At 32.0% G+C, this 16976-nt stretch overlaps 2 protein-coding genes across 5 annotated transcripts in view; both read left to right on the forward strand.

Annotated features, from left to right (window-relative positions):
* Positions 1–1019: 1019 nt before the first annotated feature.
* LOC141450541 (zeta-crystallin-like) lies at positions 1020–8506 on the forward strand. Of its 4 annotated transcripts, none has more exons than XM_074121143.1 (10): positions 1020–1294; positions 1375–1477; positions 1564–1716; positions 1912–2075; positions 2998–3086; positions 4064–4148; positions 5069–5198; positions 5372–5497; positions 5617–5752; positions 6350–7849. In XM_074121143.1, exons 1-10 carry the CDS (start codon positions 1194–1196, stop codon positions 6424–6426), a joined length of 1164 nt encoding a protein of 387 aa, XP_073977244.1. In that variant the 5' UTR covers positions 1020–1193; the 3' UTR covers positions 6427–7849. The 4 variants fall into 4 exon arrangements, with proteins under 4 accessions (XP_073977244.1, XP_073977245.1, XP_073977248.1 ...); XM_074121144.1 differs by having other exon boundaries at positions 1564–1701; XM_074121147.1 differs by lacking the exon at positions 6350–7849 and adding an exon at positions 7901–8506 and having other exon boundaries at positions 1021–1294.
* A 5256-nt stretch (positions 8507–13762) lies between these two features.
* Positions 13763–16976, forward strand: part of LanB2 (laminin subunit gamma-1) — a 329357-nt gene continuing 326143 nt past the window's right edge. The window contains exon 1 of the mRNA XM_074121158.1: positions 13763–13921. Within this exon, the coding sequence (XP_073977259.1) occupies positions 13802–13921 (120 nt within the window). The 5' untranslated portion in view covers positions 13763–13801. The remainder of the gene's footprint in view (positions 13922–16976) is intronic.

Genomic DNA, 16976 nt, shown 5'->3' on the forward strand with positions numbered 1-16976 from the left:
TATGCTAAGTAAATTCTCGACTGCTTAAAGCAAAGTGCTGATAAGGGTATGGAAACCGTTGATAATAAAATAAAACAGGTGCGACATGAACCATTTTATTTAATCATGTTTTATTAATATCAGAACTTTACCCATGTTTTTAATTTCTTTTAATGGTAGATCTGTAGAATTAACTAAGGAACTTAAAAGAAATCCAATGTTCCCCACGAAACCATATCTAAAATTAATTTTTGCACAAAAAATTATGCGATTCTACAATTTACTTTAATACATCAAGACTCTTGTTCTGTCGGCATTAATAATTTTGGGAATGGATGACAAGTGGTTAGTGTACTGGACTTTTCTATCCTGCTCTAACTACTCACTGCCCCGTGATACACACCAAGGCACATACACTGCACATCCAAGGGCTTCCTTCCCTTGGAGATAGCTTTGGCGAGGGGAGTAAACCCTTTAAATCCAAGGTGTACTATTGTATGGAGGGGGGTTAGGCATAGGGCCGGCAACCCTATATTGCAAGACCTTGATATGTCTCGAAACTTCAATTGGTAAATCGAGGTTCCTAGGGCCCTTCTTTGGCTGTAATGTCAAAACAAAAAACAAAGAAAAAGTTTGTAAGGTACTGTGTACGTACTTCGTTAATAGTGTACTCCCTAACATACGCCTTATTCTAATTCACTTTTATTAAACCCTTACTACGTGTGTCTGGGTCTTTTAGGTGACAGCAGTGGATCTGGCTTTGCAGGAGAACATTCTTCAGAAATTAAATGCTTGTTCAGACAACTAAAATTATTCTAAAAATTGGAAGCGGCTGGAAATATTTAAGAGTTTTACTCGGTATAAAAATTAGATCCTTATTATAAGAAATTATGAAAAATGTCTTATTAATTAAGAAAAAGTGAGAGGGCAATGATCTGCATTTAAAATACGCTTTTTTCTTCTGAATTGTAACCTTCACTCTTTTTGCTGCCTATGCACATTGCAGATGCACGTGCGTACGTCACATTGAGTAGTTGTACAATGTACAGTTACAGTGTACACTACTGAGTGGGGGTGACTTTCTAGTAACCCCTTTCAATTAATATAACATAACCTGCAAGCGTAACCTTTACAATTTGACATTCTTTATATTTAATTTATAAATACTTCTGCTTAGGTTGCTACTAGATGCAGGCTCACTCAGAGTTCGAAAAATGTGTATATACAATGTGTTTAAGATTCTTCCGAAGTTTCTTAAACACAAGCTGCTCCAAAGGACTGGGAGTTGCACGTTCCAAACTAATTTGTTCCACAGGTTCGTTTAAACTCTTTTCCCTTTAATTAAATATACGATCACTCACGTTTTCATGTCTACAGTTTTCATATTTATTTTAGTATTCAAAGTTCAACGATGAAGGCTGTAAGCATTAAAGAACATGGTCCTCCATCCGTTTTGAAGGTGAATCAAGTTGCTATTCCTGTACCAGTCAATACAGAAGTACGAAATCTTTGGTAATGTACATATTTATATAACTTCTTTTTCATTTAACATCGAATCCTGGCTTACTTTTTTTTCTGTTAAAGGTTCTTGTTAAAGTGTATGCAGCTGGAATAAATCCAGTAGACGTTTACATCCGGGAAGGAGCTTTTCTAAATTTACCTCCTCTTCCTAGAATTTTGGGAAAGGAAGTTGCAGGAATTGTAGAAACAGCCGGTCCTAAGGTGCAAAAATTTAAGGTCATATTTTCCCTTACTTAAAATAGCTGATTCGTTTTTATTTAAGTTTCTTTTTTAGTTTTCCGGACAAATTTTTAAAAGTCCACAAAAGAGGAAAATATTATTGTATCATCAGAATATTGAGTGTTGTAATACTGAATTTGTTATAGCTTAAAGAGGTTTTTCTTATTTTCTTTTTGGTATTTTATGTACTAGGTAGGTGATAGAGTTACTTGTTGTCTTCCACTGGATGGTGGTTACGCAGAGTATGTGACATGTGATGAAAGTAAAGTTTTACCTTTATCGGAGACATTGAGCTTCTCACAAGGGGCTTCACTATACGTAGCATATTTTGTAGCATACAGAGCACTTGTAACAAAGTAAGTGGTTTGCTACACTTTTGTTGTATTAATTTTATTTTTGCTCGCAATATTGCGTTGATCATGTTTTGTAGTAACGGCTTTTATAGACGTTTTCACTTATTTAGATGTAAATTTATTTGCGGAGTGAGTTTTATTTTTTTGTACATTATTTTTTATTATTACATATGGGTGAGGTTGAAAGAAATGGCAAATCACTAGTCAGGCTGTTTTCTTGCCTTGAAAATTCTTCAATAAAATTGAAAGCCAACAGTTGTGGTACAACTGAGTTTCTTTGACAAGCCTAAACTTTTGCTGAACTTATAAAAAGGGGATTCGCTTTTATTTGTTTTTTTATATGAGTATGTGTAGTAGGTACATTTAAATGTAGTCAGATTTCCTATCAGAGTAGTTAGTCAGAAATCGAACAATTATCTTCCCCCTTCTTTTACTAACAGTAAGAGAAAGTAATGCATCAATATAGAATTTTGAAATAAGTTTTTACTTGAAATACGTTTGAGGTCATCTTATTCTACGAATTCTTTTCTTGAAAATTACCTATATACCCCTTCTCTCCTTACTAAAAGTGAGGCTTAAAAGCAACAAAGCCAGAATTTTCAAAACTTAAAGTATGACCGGCCAAGAAGCTGTGATCAAAATTTCACACGGTTTTGAAGAAAGCACTTCAGTTTTTGAGCTTTTTTCGAAAAGATCGCCTAATACTTTCAATAAAGGTCTTTGCATGTATCCACTATGGGGTTAGATAAAACATTTTTTTGGACAAATTTGTAAATTTGTCAGGGCTTCAATGTTAATGCGTGGCGAAATAGTGATTTCTGGTTCCTGTGTATGCTAACCCCTCCACTCAATTTTTCCCTGTTTATACTCTTAATGTTTTTACAAAGGTTAATTGTTTTTAAACAAGGAGATTCAATTGTTTTAGATGCAATGTACAGAAAGGTGAATTGTTGTTAGTGCACGGAGCTAGTGGCGCTGTTGGTGTGGCTGCAACTCAAATAGCAAAAGCCAGAGGTAAAATTTAAATTTTATTATCTCAGTTGAAGTGCTGCCTCATTGTAGGTCCACCTACATCTTGCTGTTTGGTGGAATATATTTATTGACTGTATCGAAAAAATATCCCAAGGTTGGCCTAACGAATATGTATACTAGTTTAAAGTTGATCAGTTCAGTGTTAGGCAAAACGTGTCCGCCTTTGGATTCGTTGGGTTTCAATAAATTCCAGAATCGAAATCGATTCCAAAAACTCTTTCAATGATTCCAGTTTCTGTTCCTGCCTGAAACTTTAGTAAAAATGTCATACAATTCTTTAAAATATTTTATTAGTAGTTAAAGTTAATCTGATGTTCATATATTTTATATTTAAGATTAATGAGCTGTTTCCATATGGGCAGCAGAGAGTTTGGATGTCTTAATAACTTCGATTCCACTCCAGACACTCACTTTGGTTGAAACCCCTGGGAGTCTGTGAAATTGAAACCGGAGATTAAAATCCTTTCAAGTCTAGAGTGAATCGTCAAATCAGCCTACACTCTCTAACGAATTATCAACGTTATAATCTTCGTACGTTATCAACTTCGGTTCCACGAATCAAGCCCTTTCACCATTTTACATTTTAACCATTTTTCGTATTTTTTATGAAAGGGACAAAAACGAATTTTAAAATTAAAATCAACGTAGGAAGGCGTTATAATGTTGTTTGTATTCTATTAAAAGGACCATCTTAATAAAAAAATAAATCGTTATAAAATGTTAAAAAATAATACCGAGACTGGTCTACCAGAGTAATTTTAAGTTTATTTAGTATTGTTTAAGTCGAATTTTGCGATTTTTTAAAAATTTTATTTGAACCAATAAAAAATTTTTGTTTTACTTGCACTGCTAAAACATGTATTAAATGACATTAAATAGTGTAACTTTTAAGTTTGAAAAAAAATATCTTAACCGAATGGTTTCCAAATTTAAGCTTTAAGAAATATATCTGATTTTAGGTTTAAAAGTGGTTGGAACAGCTAGTACCGAAGCTGGCTTGGAAACTGCGAAAATTGCTGGTGCTGATTTTGTTTTTAATCATAGGTATGCTTCTGTTATAGATCAATTTATTCTCAATTATTCAATGCTTTTATTAAATACAGTAATGATATAAATCTACCTAATTAGTCCGCGACCTTTTAGTAAAAAAAAAAAAATCTTTTAAAATAAAATTTGTCTTGGCCTGTTTCAAAATAGCAAGCATGGTTTCATCTTTTTCCAGAATGCTCATCACTTTACATACCCGGATGTGGAGGTAGTATTACTGGCGTCCATAATGCTAGTACACTATCTCTCTAGTTAATGCTAATTGAACAATGACCAATCACTTCTTAGCGAAGTTGTACTGTTAATAGACTGTTGAAATTTTTGCAATGTCAGTAATAAATTCTCTAATTTTATCTTCTGAATTCCAGCCTTTCTGTTAAATTGACAACCCCCCCATCACGAGGTAGTCTTCTGGGGATAGATTGTGAAGAATAAGTACCTTGTTTTCTTAACTCCTTAATTACTTCCTTAAAACTCATAGGAGGAGGGAGTTGTTCAAAGTGAGGGCATAGTATTTTTTCCCCCTTTTGGCAAGTTTTGAGTGAATTCTGTTATTACTCAGTTTCAAAAGGAACATCTAAAATGTTTAATGCATTAGGGCAAATCTATTATTAGTATTATTTGCGTCCAAATCTTCTGTTAAATTTGGATCATTCTTAGTCTACAGTCTTAAAGCAGAAGAATTGATCAGTCACTTTTCAAACATTTGAAGTACTGGTTGTTTTGCTACTATGCTCAATCCGGCACTCAAATTTATTGAGTAGTGGTTGTTTTGTTTTAGATGGCTTAATTGTTTAGATAAATCAAAGGTGCATTGAAAATACAACAGGAATAGAACAATACCAACAGAATGTTATAGGTTACTTATTCATCATAAATTTCTTAAGTTTATATCTGAAAAATTGAAACTGTTTCAGCGAAGAGGGCTACCTGGCTGATGCATATTCAATAACAGGCAATAAAGGATTTGATGCGATAGTTGAAAATTCCGCTGATAGTAATTTAGGGAGTGATTTTTTGATGTTGGCTCAAGGTGGTAGAATAGCGGTAATGATTATTAATATGTTTCTAATAAGAACGAAATCTTATTTGGCTAAATAAATAATTGAGTTAGACCATTAGTCCAATATAAAATTTTGCCATCATACTTGAAAACTTATTTACGTTTTGAATGTTTTTTTTTTTGTATAATTTTGATAAATTTGTTTTGTATAATTTAGATAATAGGCACTAAAAGCCCTTTGAAACCACCACCTCATAACCCAAAATTGGTCGAAGTTAATCCTCGTTCATTAATGTATACAGAAGGAAGAGTTTATGGAGTTAAATTGTTGGGAGTAACTGAGGTTAGTTAGTCTACATTTTTAAGTTTAACTAGTAGATTAAAAACGCTTACTAAATATTTTTTGAATTTCATTTGTTTAAATTTACTTACAACATTTAAATTAAAATCGTGCTTATTTAGAACGAGTTTAAAGTCTGTTCAAATGCAATTATTGATGGTATTGAAGAGGGTTGGCTAAGACCAGTTATTGCTCAAGAATACAAACTCTCACAGGCGCCAGAAGCCCATAAAAGGATTATGAGTGAAGGAGCTCGTGGTAAATTAGTTTTCAATCTTTCCTTGTAAAACGAAGTGTGAGTTTAATGTAATTTTATAAATACTTAAGTTAAAAAAAAATAGGTGACGTATTTCAGATTTTTGTATTTATGTTTTATGTTAAACTTACTTTGAAAAGAAAATATTTTATAATATTACTATAAATTTCTTTTTACAGTATACCTTTATTTGATAGAATATGCAAGCTCAAATTGTGTTAAATGTTTTTGTAGAAAAATTTTGCGATTTTTTTCTTTTTAAAGAGGATATTGTTATATTTGGAGTATACCTAAGTAGTCCAAAAGTTACGAGATTGTTTTTTCTTGGTGATATAAGTGTATGATAAATCATAAATGCCGTTAGCATCAGGAATTTTATTATGGTTTAATCCTTATTTCTATTTCATATTATTATGATAGAAGACAAGTTTTTCGGTTTCAGATATGATTACTTTCAACACGTTTTATTGAATGAGACATTTGCTTAATACAGTGCTGTGGTTGTCTATTGTGTAACAAATTTTCTGGCTTTTTAAGAAAGCGCCATTTTTTTTTTTTTTTTTTTTCACTTAACCTGAATAGTTTTCCAATTTTTTCAGAGCCCCAGCGACTTGTCGAGGAAGCAGTTCGCACGAGCTTTCTTGTGTCAGTTCAAACTAGAACAAAGCACTGCTGAGACTGCTCGAAAAAATTAAGGATGTTTAGGGCACCATACCAACTACTAGTAGTGTCAATGAATGCGCTATACAACATTGATTCCAGAAATTTTGTGCTGTAGATTTTGTCCTTCAAGATAGCCCCTAACCTAATATGACGTGTGATTAAAAGTGAACCTTTTGTGATAATAGGAAACATTGTGGACAGTGTTAAAGTAGTTCCACCAAATACTTCCCAAAACCTTATTTAAAAAAAAAAAAAAAAATTCAACTTTTATTTTAACTTTAATTAACTTTTAAAAACCGATGAAACCATTATCAATCAAATTGTAAAGAAATACTCGTAGTCAAAATATACCGTAAATTACGCCATCAGCTAAAATTGGTCAACAAAGGGATCCTGTCCTATTGCATGACAACGTTTGCCCACGCTATTCACTAATCACCTTCATTTCCAAAAAATGAATTAGTATCAGTTCTGTCTCACTCACCCATTATCTTCAGTCCTATTTATTATCATTTTTTAAGCATTTAGATTACACTTTGTAAATGATGGAACTAATCGATTTTGCCTTGTTGGCAAATATCTGTTGTTGTTAATGGTGCTTATTTCGATTAAATTTAACCATTACTAATTGAGTTACGAAAATGGAAAGAATAGCCTTTGAAGTTCACAAAATTTTCCTTCCGACCTACAAAGGGCGGATTGATGTATTGTTTATGAGCGTGTATTGTAGGAGGTGCCGGCATGGTTGGCAGTAGCAGAAAAATTTACGCAACAGCATCTTTCTTCTAAATCCAAGGAATTTTTCATTCATTAAACAGATTAATTAAATTATTTCATGTGATGGACAGTTTATTATCAAAATAAATACCAAAGCTATTCAATCTAACAGAAATAAGAAATAAGGAAATGAGTGATACGAGTACTTTGTAAGGTGAACAAGGGCGATATTATTGGTAAATAACTCTTGACGGTTGTCATGTTATTAGTGAACTCAATTCTACTCACCAAATTCTTATATTTCAGTCCAAGTCTGTCTAAATTCAATTATTTCAATACTAATGAGATCTATAAATGATATTTCAGCCCCAATACTTGTCTTAAGTCCAAATTTTCTTTCCAAATCCTGTCTAAATTGATGTTTATAGTCCAAATAAGTTTTAAATTCTGTTATGTTAGATTTAATGCTAAAATTAGATTACAGTATATCATTCCGAATTCTCTTTCTAGGATTTCACCCCAATTTTTGTTTAAACCCGCCAATGATTACGGTAAAATCCAGTCTAAATCTTTCGGATACAGACATAATTCCAATTTTTTATGCTTAAGTTCTATAATTTTTAATCCAAATGTGATATATTAACCATACATCGATCTGAGTGAAAATACAGTCTAAATTTGTGTTAAAATCTTGCGTAAATAAACCTTATCTAATTTAGTACAAATCTTATCTAATTTCTATGATCTGAAACCACTTTTATTTATTTCAGACTAACTCTACAAGTTCTTTTGTTTAATCATGTGTAAATTTTATGATTTTGGAAAGTACTGTTTTTATTGAGACATTAAGGCGCAGCCCACAAAGCTAAGTTGAAATATGGTACTGGATTTGATCTCACGTCTTGGCCTTGCAGTTTCTTTAATTTACGTCAAATTTGAATAAAGAACGTCAGCCACTACAACGTAACGAAAATGTACGTACACACAAAATATGGTTATGGTTTAGAGAAAATACAAGAAAAAATCTTTTGTGGCTTGGAGGTTATTAAAAACATGGAATGTCTAAAATATTTACATAAATTAAAAACTACTTTGATAACAAAGCTTACTGGAGGAGTGCTGGAAAAAAAGCAGGAGTATCTACTAAGGTTATGAAATTCTTTTAACAAAAAAAAAAAGTTTCCTAAATCTAATAAAAGAAATATTTGCACAGGAGTGTGCAAACTAAACGTACAACCTAGAAAGTATAAGAAAAATATGGACAGATTTATCTGCTAAAATTAACCAAATTCTTCCAGCAATTATGCCTTTCTAATCATTCAACAGATAGAACCGCTAACCAAGTAAGAATATATATTCTGTTGGTTTAGTTCGCTACATAATAAAAAAAATATTAAAACATTTATTTGTTTTATTTGTGTACATATTTATTGGGAGTTGGCGCAGCTACCAGCTAAGATCTTAGCCCTTAAGGTTTTTTTGAACTTATTCCGCACAAACTGGGATGATTGATGTTTTAGGTACCTGTGCGTATCCAACGCTGACCTTGATCAACAAGGGTAGGTATATTCAGGTATCGGAAAGTGGTTCCACATGTCCTCACTTAAATTATCGATAATGGAGAGCATAGTGTGCCACCCTTTAAATCATCGGGTATCCAAAAGCCTAAGTCTTGCAAGTTATTATGTCATAAGTATTGCTGTTTTCAGCATATTACAATCTACTCATAATATTAGCCTTTTATAAAACGTCAGGTAGACTCAACTAACTCGTTCCTTTTAAACTTTTTTTTCTTGACTAATGCTTGGGGAAGTGCAGTTTATTCAGAGAAGTATAGTTTTTTTTTATTATTATTATTTCGTATCACCAAATGTGGTTATTAGCGCCTATTATTATTTAGGTATCGCCGTAAAGTATTGTTTGCTAGACGCATACGTCCACAAACCTAATTGGTAGTTGGACGTAAGCCAGCTTGAAAAAATAATATATCAAAATCCTGGGTTATAGGCTGCCGGAGTTTTTTCAGTGCACTGTCGGCCTTCGGAACATGATTTCTTGTTTTGGACAACACTCGTATAGGAGAGAATCTAAGGGGCCAGTAACTGGACCGAACCTCGTAGAAAATAAGCACGCTAACCATTGAGCTCATATCTTCCCTTAAATATTATTATATTTAAGGTGTACAAAATCTAAGATCAACGCCGTCCGGAGCGTTTTTCCTTACACTACCGGTCTCCGGACAATGGATTGTCGTTACAGACAATAATGTGCTTATTTTAAATACATAATGAATAATGAAGATTTTAAATAAGAAAATAAACATGATTGACTGACAATACGTTAGATCGTCTATTATTGCTTACTCTATTTTTTTTAAATTTCCTATTCTGGGCAAACTTACCAATGAACAAACAAAATTAACTATCTAGTTTGATCATTTTTCATTTTTCTCATAAAGATTAGAAAACATAGTGAATCAAGAAAGCTGTGATTCGACCTATAGACTTGATAGGGAAGAGTTAAGTGTTACGCAGCTGGATACTGAGATATTTTACCATTTGAGGGACTCATTGTAATAAGTAGTGAAAAATATCTATTGCAAGCCCTTTTCCTTGAGAAAAGATGCAAATCTTCGTGAAATAGACTGGTCGGGTAAACTGTGGTTATATTTGTATTAGGATAATAAAATATTCAAACCAAACACTAATACCTTTCCTGTCACTTATTCAAGTTACTTAGCAATCAAAGATTCATCAATAATGATTGTTATCATTATTTTCATTGTAATGTGACGTTTAATTTAATAAATTGTTTGACGTAAGTAAAAGTAAGAAAAGAAGCATCAAAAGAGTCTCATTAAGTTGGATAGGGAACTTGTAATTTTGAGCTTAAAAATTAAATTTTCTACGTTTTCAGCTACATCTTCGATACTCTTTACTTACGAAATTTTCTCTCACTCAACGCCAACATTTTTTGTCAGAAAGGGAAAGAAATATAGAAGAAGTCGAAAATTATGAGCTAGATTGAGCTGTTTGCTACTATGTTGAAACTTGTTTTTATGTTGAATTTAAGGCACTAGGAGACTTTCAGTATACCGCCGGCTTTCTGAACATTGCTCACTTTTACCTGACATTGGACAGCGAAGTCAAACCTCCTTTCAGACTTAATTATGGCCAAACTATATACAATAAGTTCAATGACAACTTGAGAATGGAACTCTCAACAAGTTTTTACTTGTGAAACGTTTCTACGAGCTGGACGAGTTGCTGGATCAAAAGTGGAAGGCTGAATAGTACCTAATGAACTGAATGATTTTCTTTTCATTGATTTTCACTTCAGTTCAGTGTTTATTAATAATTCAGAGGCAGGTTTAACAACATTGCTGGTGAATGCTTCACGACAGCCGGGCGGTTGAGGTGAAGTCCGCAAAGTTAATATGTATTGCGGTACTTATTCTCCAAAAATTCGCACCTCCAATAATATGAATGTGTTAACTGGTTCTCCTATTAATTTACAAAACTTTTCTTAAAACATTTCAGCTTAATAAGGTCATTTTCAGCATCATTTGGATCTTAAAGTAGTTTCAAACTTAAGTAAGGACCAGTAGATGACAACATCTCAGGATGGTTTTGGTCTAAAATGCCCTCTAAAATAAAGGAAAGTTTCGACTTCTAATTCTAGATCCATGAATTAGAATTCGTCAGCAAGATTCTCATATTTTATGTAAATAGATGATAATTAAATAACTTTAAAAAAATATGATAAATAAAAATTGGCAAACACCAGAATAGACAAAATAAATAATTTTGTTTTTTCTAATCGGTCACATTTAAATGTTATTTAGTACGGCAATAAGATGCTACAAAAATCGTAGGTTTAAGTACATCCTTTGGTTAATTTGAATACTATGATTTATGTAGTTAAAAATTAAAATTAATTATATTATCTTAATTGCAAATTTTAATTTTGGGCAATTTCTTCGTCTTCAGTTATATTTTCGGTACGCTTTTTATACGGAATTTTCTCTCACTCAACGCTTCCATTTTGTATTAGGAACGAAATGAAATACAGAAAACATTGGAAATTATGAGCTAAATTGAGCGTTTTGCTACTTTGATGAAAACATTAATTAATTAATTATTTTTTTAAAGTAATTTACTATTTTATTGATAATCAAACTACTTTACAGTTCAATACTTTATTATACGATCATCATTTGATTATAATTGAGGCGAGTATTATTACTACAAGCAGAAATTTATTTGTTGTTTACTGTGTGCAATTTGAGCTCTCGTATTTAAGAGAGCAAAATCAAACAATTTCACTATTCAAACGATCATATGTTCTGAAATTGAAAGTTCTTGTTAAAACTTAATTTTTTGTTTAGTTTGCTTAATGGTTTAAGCGTTACACGTATCTGAAAAATCAATAACTACTTGCACCTATGAAAAAACAGAAAACATTAGTAGCAGTTCTGTTGCGAATCATATTACGGGCGAAAGAATTACCAGTGATTTCTAACAAAAAATTGCAGTTCATTGAAATTTGATTCCACGAAAGAACGCGATAATAAACTATTCGACCAAATTAGCCTTGTGGTTCCTTGATAAATTGATCTTTTTTAGGCAATGCTAATTAAATAGATGTATATCAAGAAAACTTTTATTTGAGCCATCTTTCCAGAAAAATCTTTTTCAAGTTATTTTTGACAGATTGGTAAGGTGCAGTCTTACTTTTGAAGGATATTTCTATGTAATGAACCGTTTTATCAATGCAAAACTCTAATTGGAATTAAATGTCGAACAAAATTTTAAACTTTAATCGGCTGACTAGAAGTATTAATTTAATCAACATCATTTAATTTTTAGTTTTTTTTTTGCGAAAATAGTTTCGACAGTTTTCTTTCTACAATTTACACCCTCTAATAATCGATTACTTTTATTTAAAATATTTTTCAAAAAAAATTAAGAATCTCTCGCCTTATGGACTGTTTTAGTGTACTTTTCACTTCTTAAGCTCGCATAAGATTAATGAGTTGAACCTTATCTGCCCGCCGGAAAAGCAAATATTTCACAGAGCTTAAAGAGTAGTAAAAAAATAACATTTTTACAATAAAATTATGGGATTTTAAAAATTTCCGATTAAAATTGAAAATAAATTCAGTTAAGAGATCTGGGTGTTTCTCAACGTTACGCTTTTTCGTGCATTTTTTGACGACCAACCCTTGTACAACTTAGACAACAATCCTACCGGACAGTATTAATTAACTTTTCCTTAATATTTTTTAGAATTTATTAGATGTCACATACCTTTATGCTGACCATTTCATTCATAATTTTAAAATAAAAGAGAAAATATGTTATCATTCTTTCTTTCTTTAATTTAACACAAAGATAAGGAAATTTTATGATCTTGTATAATCTTCTAAAACGAGTTTTTACTGGTATTGTACCACTGTCAAGTCCGAAAAAGTGTTTTTACAAATGGTCTATATATTTATGTTTGCATGTGTATCTGATTTGAGATCAAAATATTTTAAAAATGAAAAATTGCAGGTTGTTGATCTCTGAATTTCGACGTATCCTGCCATCATTGTAAGGGTCAAACTAACTTAGGGCTTAAAATTCTTTGACTGGAAGACTTATGAAAGTGATCACTTTTTTTTTTGAGATTTTTTCGAAAATTGCTTCGACTTTTTTGTTTTGAGAATATTTACACTTGTATATATTTCTTTTATTTCTATATTTTTCAATTTTTGGGGAATGTTTGGTTTGGGTCATTTCCATTTGATTCTATTCCAACTTTGATTTTATTCAGATATGCAGATATCCAGATAGAAATGATATACATATAAAAAAAAGAAAAAGAAAACAGTCTAAATTTTAAAACTGACAACAACAATTTAAACAACATATACGCCAACTTACTACAAAATACTTGACAATTGGCAACACTGACTTCCTTACAACCAAACACAATCACAGACAGACCGATTACATACAGTCCATGAACAGGACAAGACAGAAGACACACCAACCCTCTAATGATGTAAAACAGTAAATAGTAAATTAGGTAAATATTTTTGTAAATTTTCGTTACATGTACATATTCATTGTAATATAATTAATTGTTAACACACCGTAAATATGTTCCACAGCCCTGAAGATGACCTAGTCCCTAGGTCGAAAGCTCGGCATTATAAAGTTTATAATGACTGAAACTGGCATTAATTTTTCATCCTATTTATCCAGATACTTTATACATTGTCCAGCATTGCTGTATTTTCAACTTTCCGTAGTTTCTAGTGTTTGAAAAATATATAATTATTTCAGTAAAAAAAGTGATGTGTATCCACACTAGATTTTTTAAAATGAATTTTAATTTTGTTGATCGTTTTTTTTGATAAAAAGGTGAGTTTTATTTGAACTTTGGGCGTGAAGTTTTTTAGGCAGGTCTTTAGCCAGATATTGACACTCGGTGCTTTACCTACGATCTGTACGTATTCACAAGTTTGCGCGTGTGTAAGGTGTGTTGGTGTGAATGACTGTGAGTGTGTGCGTGAGGAAAGAAGCTTGCCGGCAAGTTGGAGGGGAGTTTTTCTGCTGCCCGTGAATGGGCCGGCTTCTACTGCCTACTTCTTCTTTTAGTCGGTGCGCGATCTTGAAACTGTGATGAACTGGGTGCAACTATTGCTGTTCTACGGCATTTGGTTGCCCGTACATTTGACCGTCGTCACATCTTTTAATACTAAAAGTGGACATCAATGTTACAATCATCTGAACCATCCACAGGTAACGTTGCGCCAAGAGTTAGGATTATGTGTTGTGTGCACACTTGTTTAGGATAAAAGTGATTTTGTTTCCAATCGACAATTTTTATTTATTGGTATAGTGTTTTTAATGTTTTAATCATGAATTAAAAAAAAAAATTTATTAGGATAATTAAAAAAAAAGAAACCTTTTAATGAGATTTTTGTTTTACTTACATACTGATATAATTCAATTTACAATTACAATTTAAACTCAGCTCTTATTTACCACAGCAATTTGATCAAATTACTTAAACTTTTAAAAGTCTCAACACATAAAAACATATAAAAGTCAGCGAAATTCGTTTAGTAAACTTTAAATAGGTATATGTACGGATATCAACTTTATTAACACGTAACGTTATTTCTTGATTTTTCTTTTATCTTATGTGTTGGGAAAAACAAGTTTTAGAGCTGAATGATTAGAGTGGTACCAACTTGCTTCAAAATTTGGCCCAAATTATTTTTTCCCCACTTTTTTAATTCGCCCCTTAGTACATAGCCATACCTCAATAGTCTAAACCAGGGGTCGGCAACCTATTTTAAGTAGAGAGCCATTTTTCCTTAAATAATTTTAATAAATCTTACCAAGAGCCGCAAGGATGATGGTGTAAAAACCTCTGAAGATCATTTGAATTCACAAATTATTATTTTATGATATTCAATAACATTTAAATATTTTATATATTTTTTTTTCAGATATTACAAAGTAAATAAACAAATAAATAATAACTAAACCTGTGTTTGAATGACAAGGAGGCAGTCCTATATATTACGTACTGTATTTTAATATAATTCTATTCAATTTCAAACCTATCACATTTAAAATTCTTTTTGAAAAAATATCTTTACTTTAATAAATGAAATTTTCATTTGTTTCAATAAAATTGAAATATACAATTTATTTAGGACAGGCTGAAGAGTCACAAAATTTGGATAAAAGAGCCGCATGCGGCTCGCGAGCCGCGGGTTGCCGACCCCTGGTCTAAACGTTCCTGCAAGGGTGACTTTTATTTTGAGTGAAAGACTTCTTCCAATTAATTCAATCTCAAGGAACATTGATAGCATTCCTTCATTTTAGCGAGATGTTCCTATATGTAGCACACCTAATATGATTTACTACTGTTAGAGAATGAATTATTAACATCATTTCGTTTAATCTTCGAAACTTTTTTTGTTGCTGTTTTATTCTCACTAAAATTTTATTGCCGCCCCAATTTCCAAAGGTGATGATTTCAAACTTTGGTACCTTACTACTTCTGAGTGGCTAACTTTGTGATAGCTATTTCTATTTTTTCTATATTGCAGCAATGGTAATAATGGATTTTCGAAACTAAATTTTTCTGCCGAAAATGACAGTTTTAGGACCCTCGTGTTTTGACAATAAAGAAATCGTTCTTTCAAACTCTCTTCTAATATAACTATGTTACGTGTATGTGAGTGTACTTAACAAAATACAGCAACCATTAAACTACATTAAAATAAATTCATTAATAATTATTATTATAAAGTCTTTATTGATTAAAAATAAGAATATAAATAAAAATACACATCTTTGAACACAAAATTATAAAGATCGTCGGCGGACCATCAATTATTTTATTTATTTATTTTTTTTTATGATTTAAGGCGCGTCAACATCTAAGGTTATTGGCGCCCGGAGCTTTTTTCAGTGCACTGCCGGTTTCCGGACAGTGTTCTCTCGTTACATATAACACTGTCCATCACCGGACAGTGAGCTGTAAGAAGCTCCTAGGAAGAGAAAATCTAAGGGCCAGCAGCTGGATTCGAACCCGGGACCTCCGCGTGGGAGTCCAGTATGCTAACCTCACAGCTAATCCCTTCCCACCATCAATTATTATTATTAATATTATTATTTTTTGGTTTAGATTTGAATACTCATTACAAATGCACTTTTATACCATTTATTTGAAACATTTTGCCAGGAAAATATTTACTTTACGGCAGACATGAGAGAAGGCTTACCAAATTTCAATCCTTAGTACAATATATGGATCTATGATGTCAGTAGTAACGAGAATTGAATTTGTTGCTAAATTTCCATGGTAGGAGAAAATTTCATTTTAAATTCTATTTTCCAGATGGGTTTTTCTTAGTTTCTCTTAATTTTCACGAAAACTTTTTTAGAGGATTTCTAGAAACATCTAATATTTATTCAATGAGCTGTTAGTTTTGGTTGAAACATTTTCTAGGAAATTTAATTTTTTTAGACTTTATTTCATCGCTCTGATGTCCCATTTCTGTGCATAGATCGTTATTACCATACATGCAATTTTTAGCGATAATAGCTAACGTTATTAGCATCTAATTAATTGTTAGTGTTTGAATGCTGAGATTCTTTCAAGCAATTGCTTTTTCTACAACTTCTAATTAGATTATATACATTTTCTTTTTGTTTGAGTTTCGTTTTTCGGAAAACTGATTTTAAGTGGGTTTTTAGCTAGATTATATGCTAGGCTCAAACTTTTAATCGCCATAGTTTTAATCTTTTCAACAGCGCTGTTTTTAAGGCCGCAAATTTATTGAAATGTACGCGAAAACGTAGCTTCACATTGCATGAGCCCTACACGGACTCCTAATCAACGATATTAGATTGTCGACAACCCATTGAGCTCATTCGTAAAGTCTCAGCGAAGTCGCCCAGCACTAAAGCTTGATCGACAAGTAAGTTCGGATCCATAAAGAGAACAGATGCCTTTAATTTGGCCAACATAGATACCTTTTCATTTCTTAAAGAAGTTACTTTTTTACTAAAGTAATTTCTTCCAGTTTCCTGATTGATACACAGCAATAAATTTCGAGATAAAGACACAAGAGTTTTGTACTACCAGCGCATCCGGATTATCCAAAAAAAAGGTACAAATTCTTTTAGAAGCTGACGTAACTGATAATTCGAAGTATCACAATGAGTTACCTCAGACTGGAAGATAGTTTTCCATTCAGCAGAAGACACTATCTAGTATTTAGTCTACAATGTTTCTTGCTTCTGATTGTAAGGAGTTAGAAAAAGTCGAGTT

This window comes from Rhodnius prolixus, unplaced genomic scaffold (genome assembly GCF_049639745.1).
Source record: "Rhodnius prolixus isolate KJV_2025 unplaced genomic scaffold, Rpr scaffold_2, whole genome shotgun sequence".
Classification (NCBI taxonomy): domain Eukaryota; kingdom Metazoa; phylum Arthropoda; class Insecta; order Hemiptera; family Reduviidae; genus Rhodnius; species Rhodnius prolixus.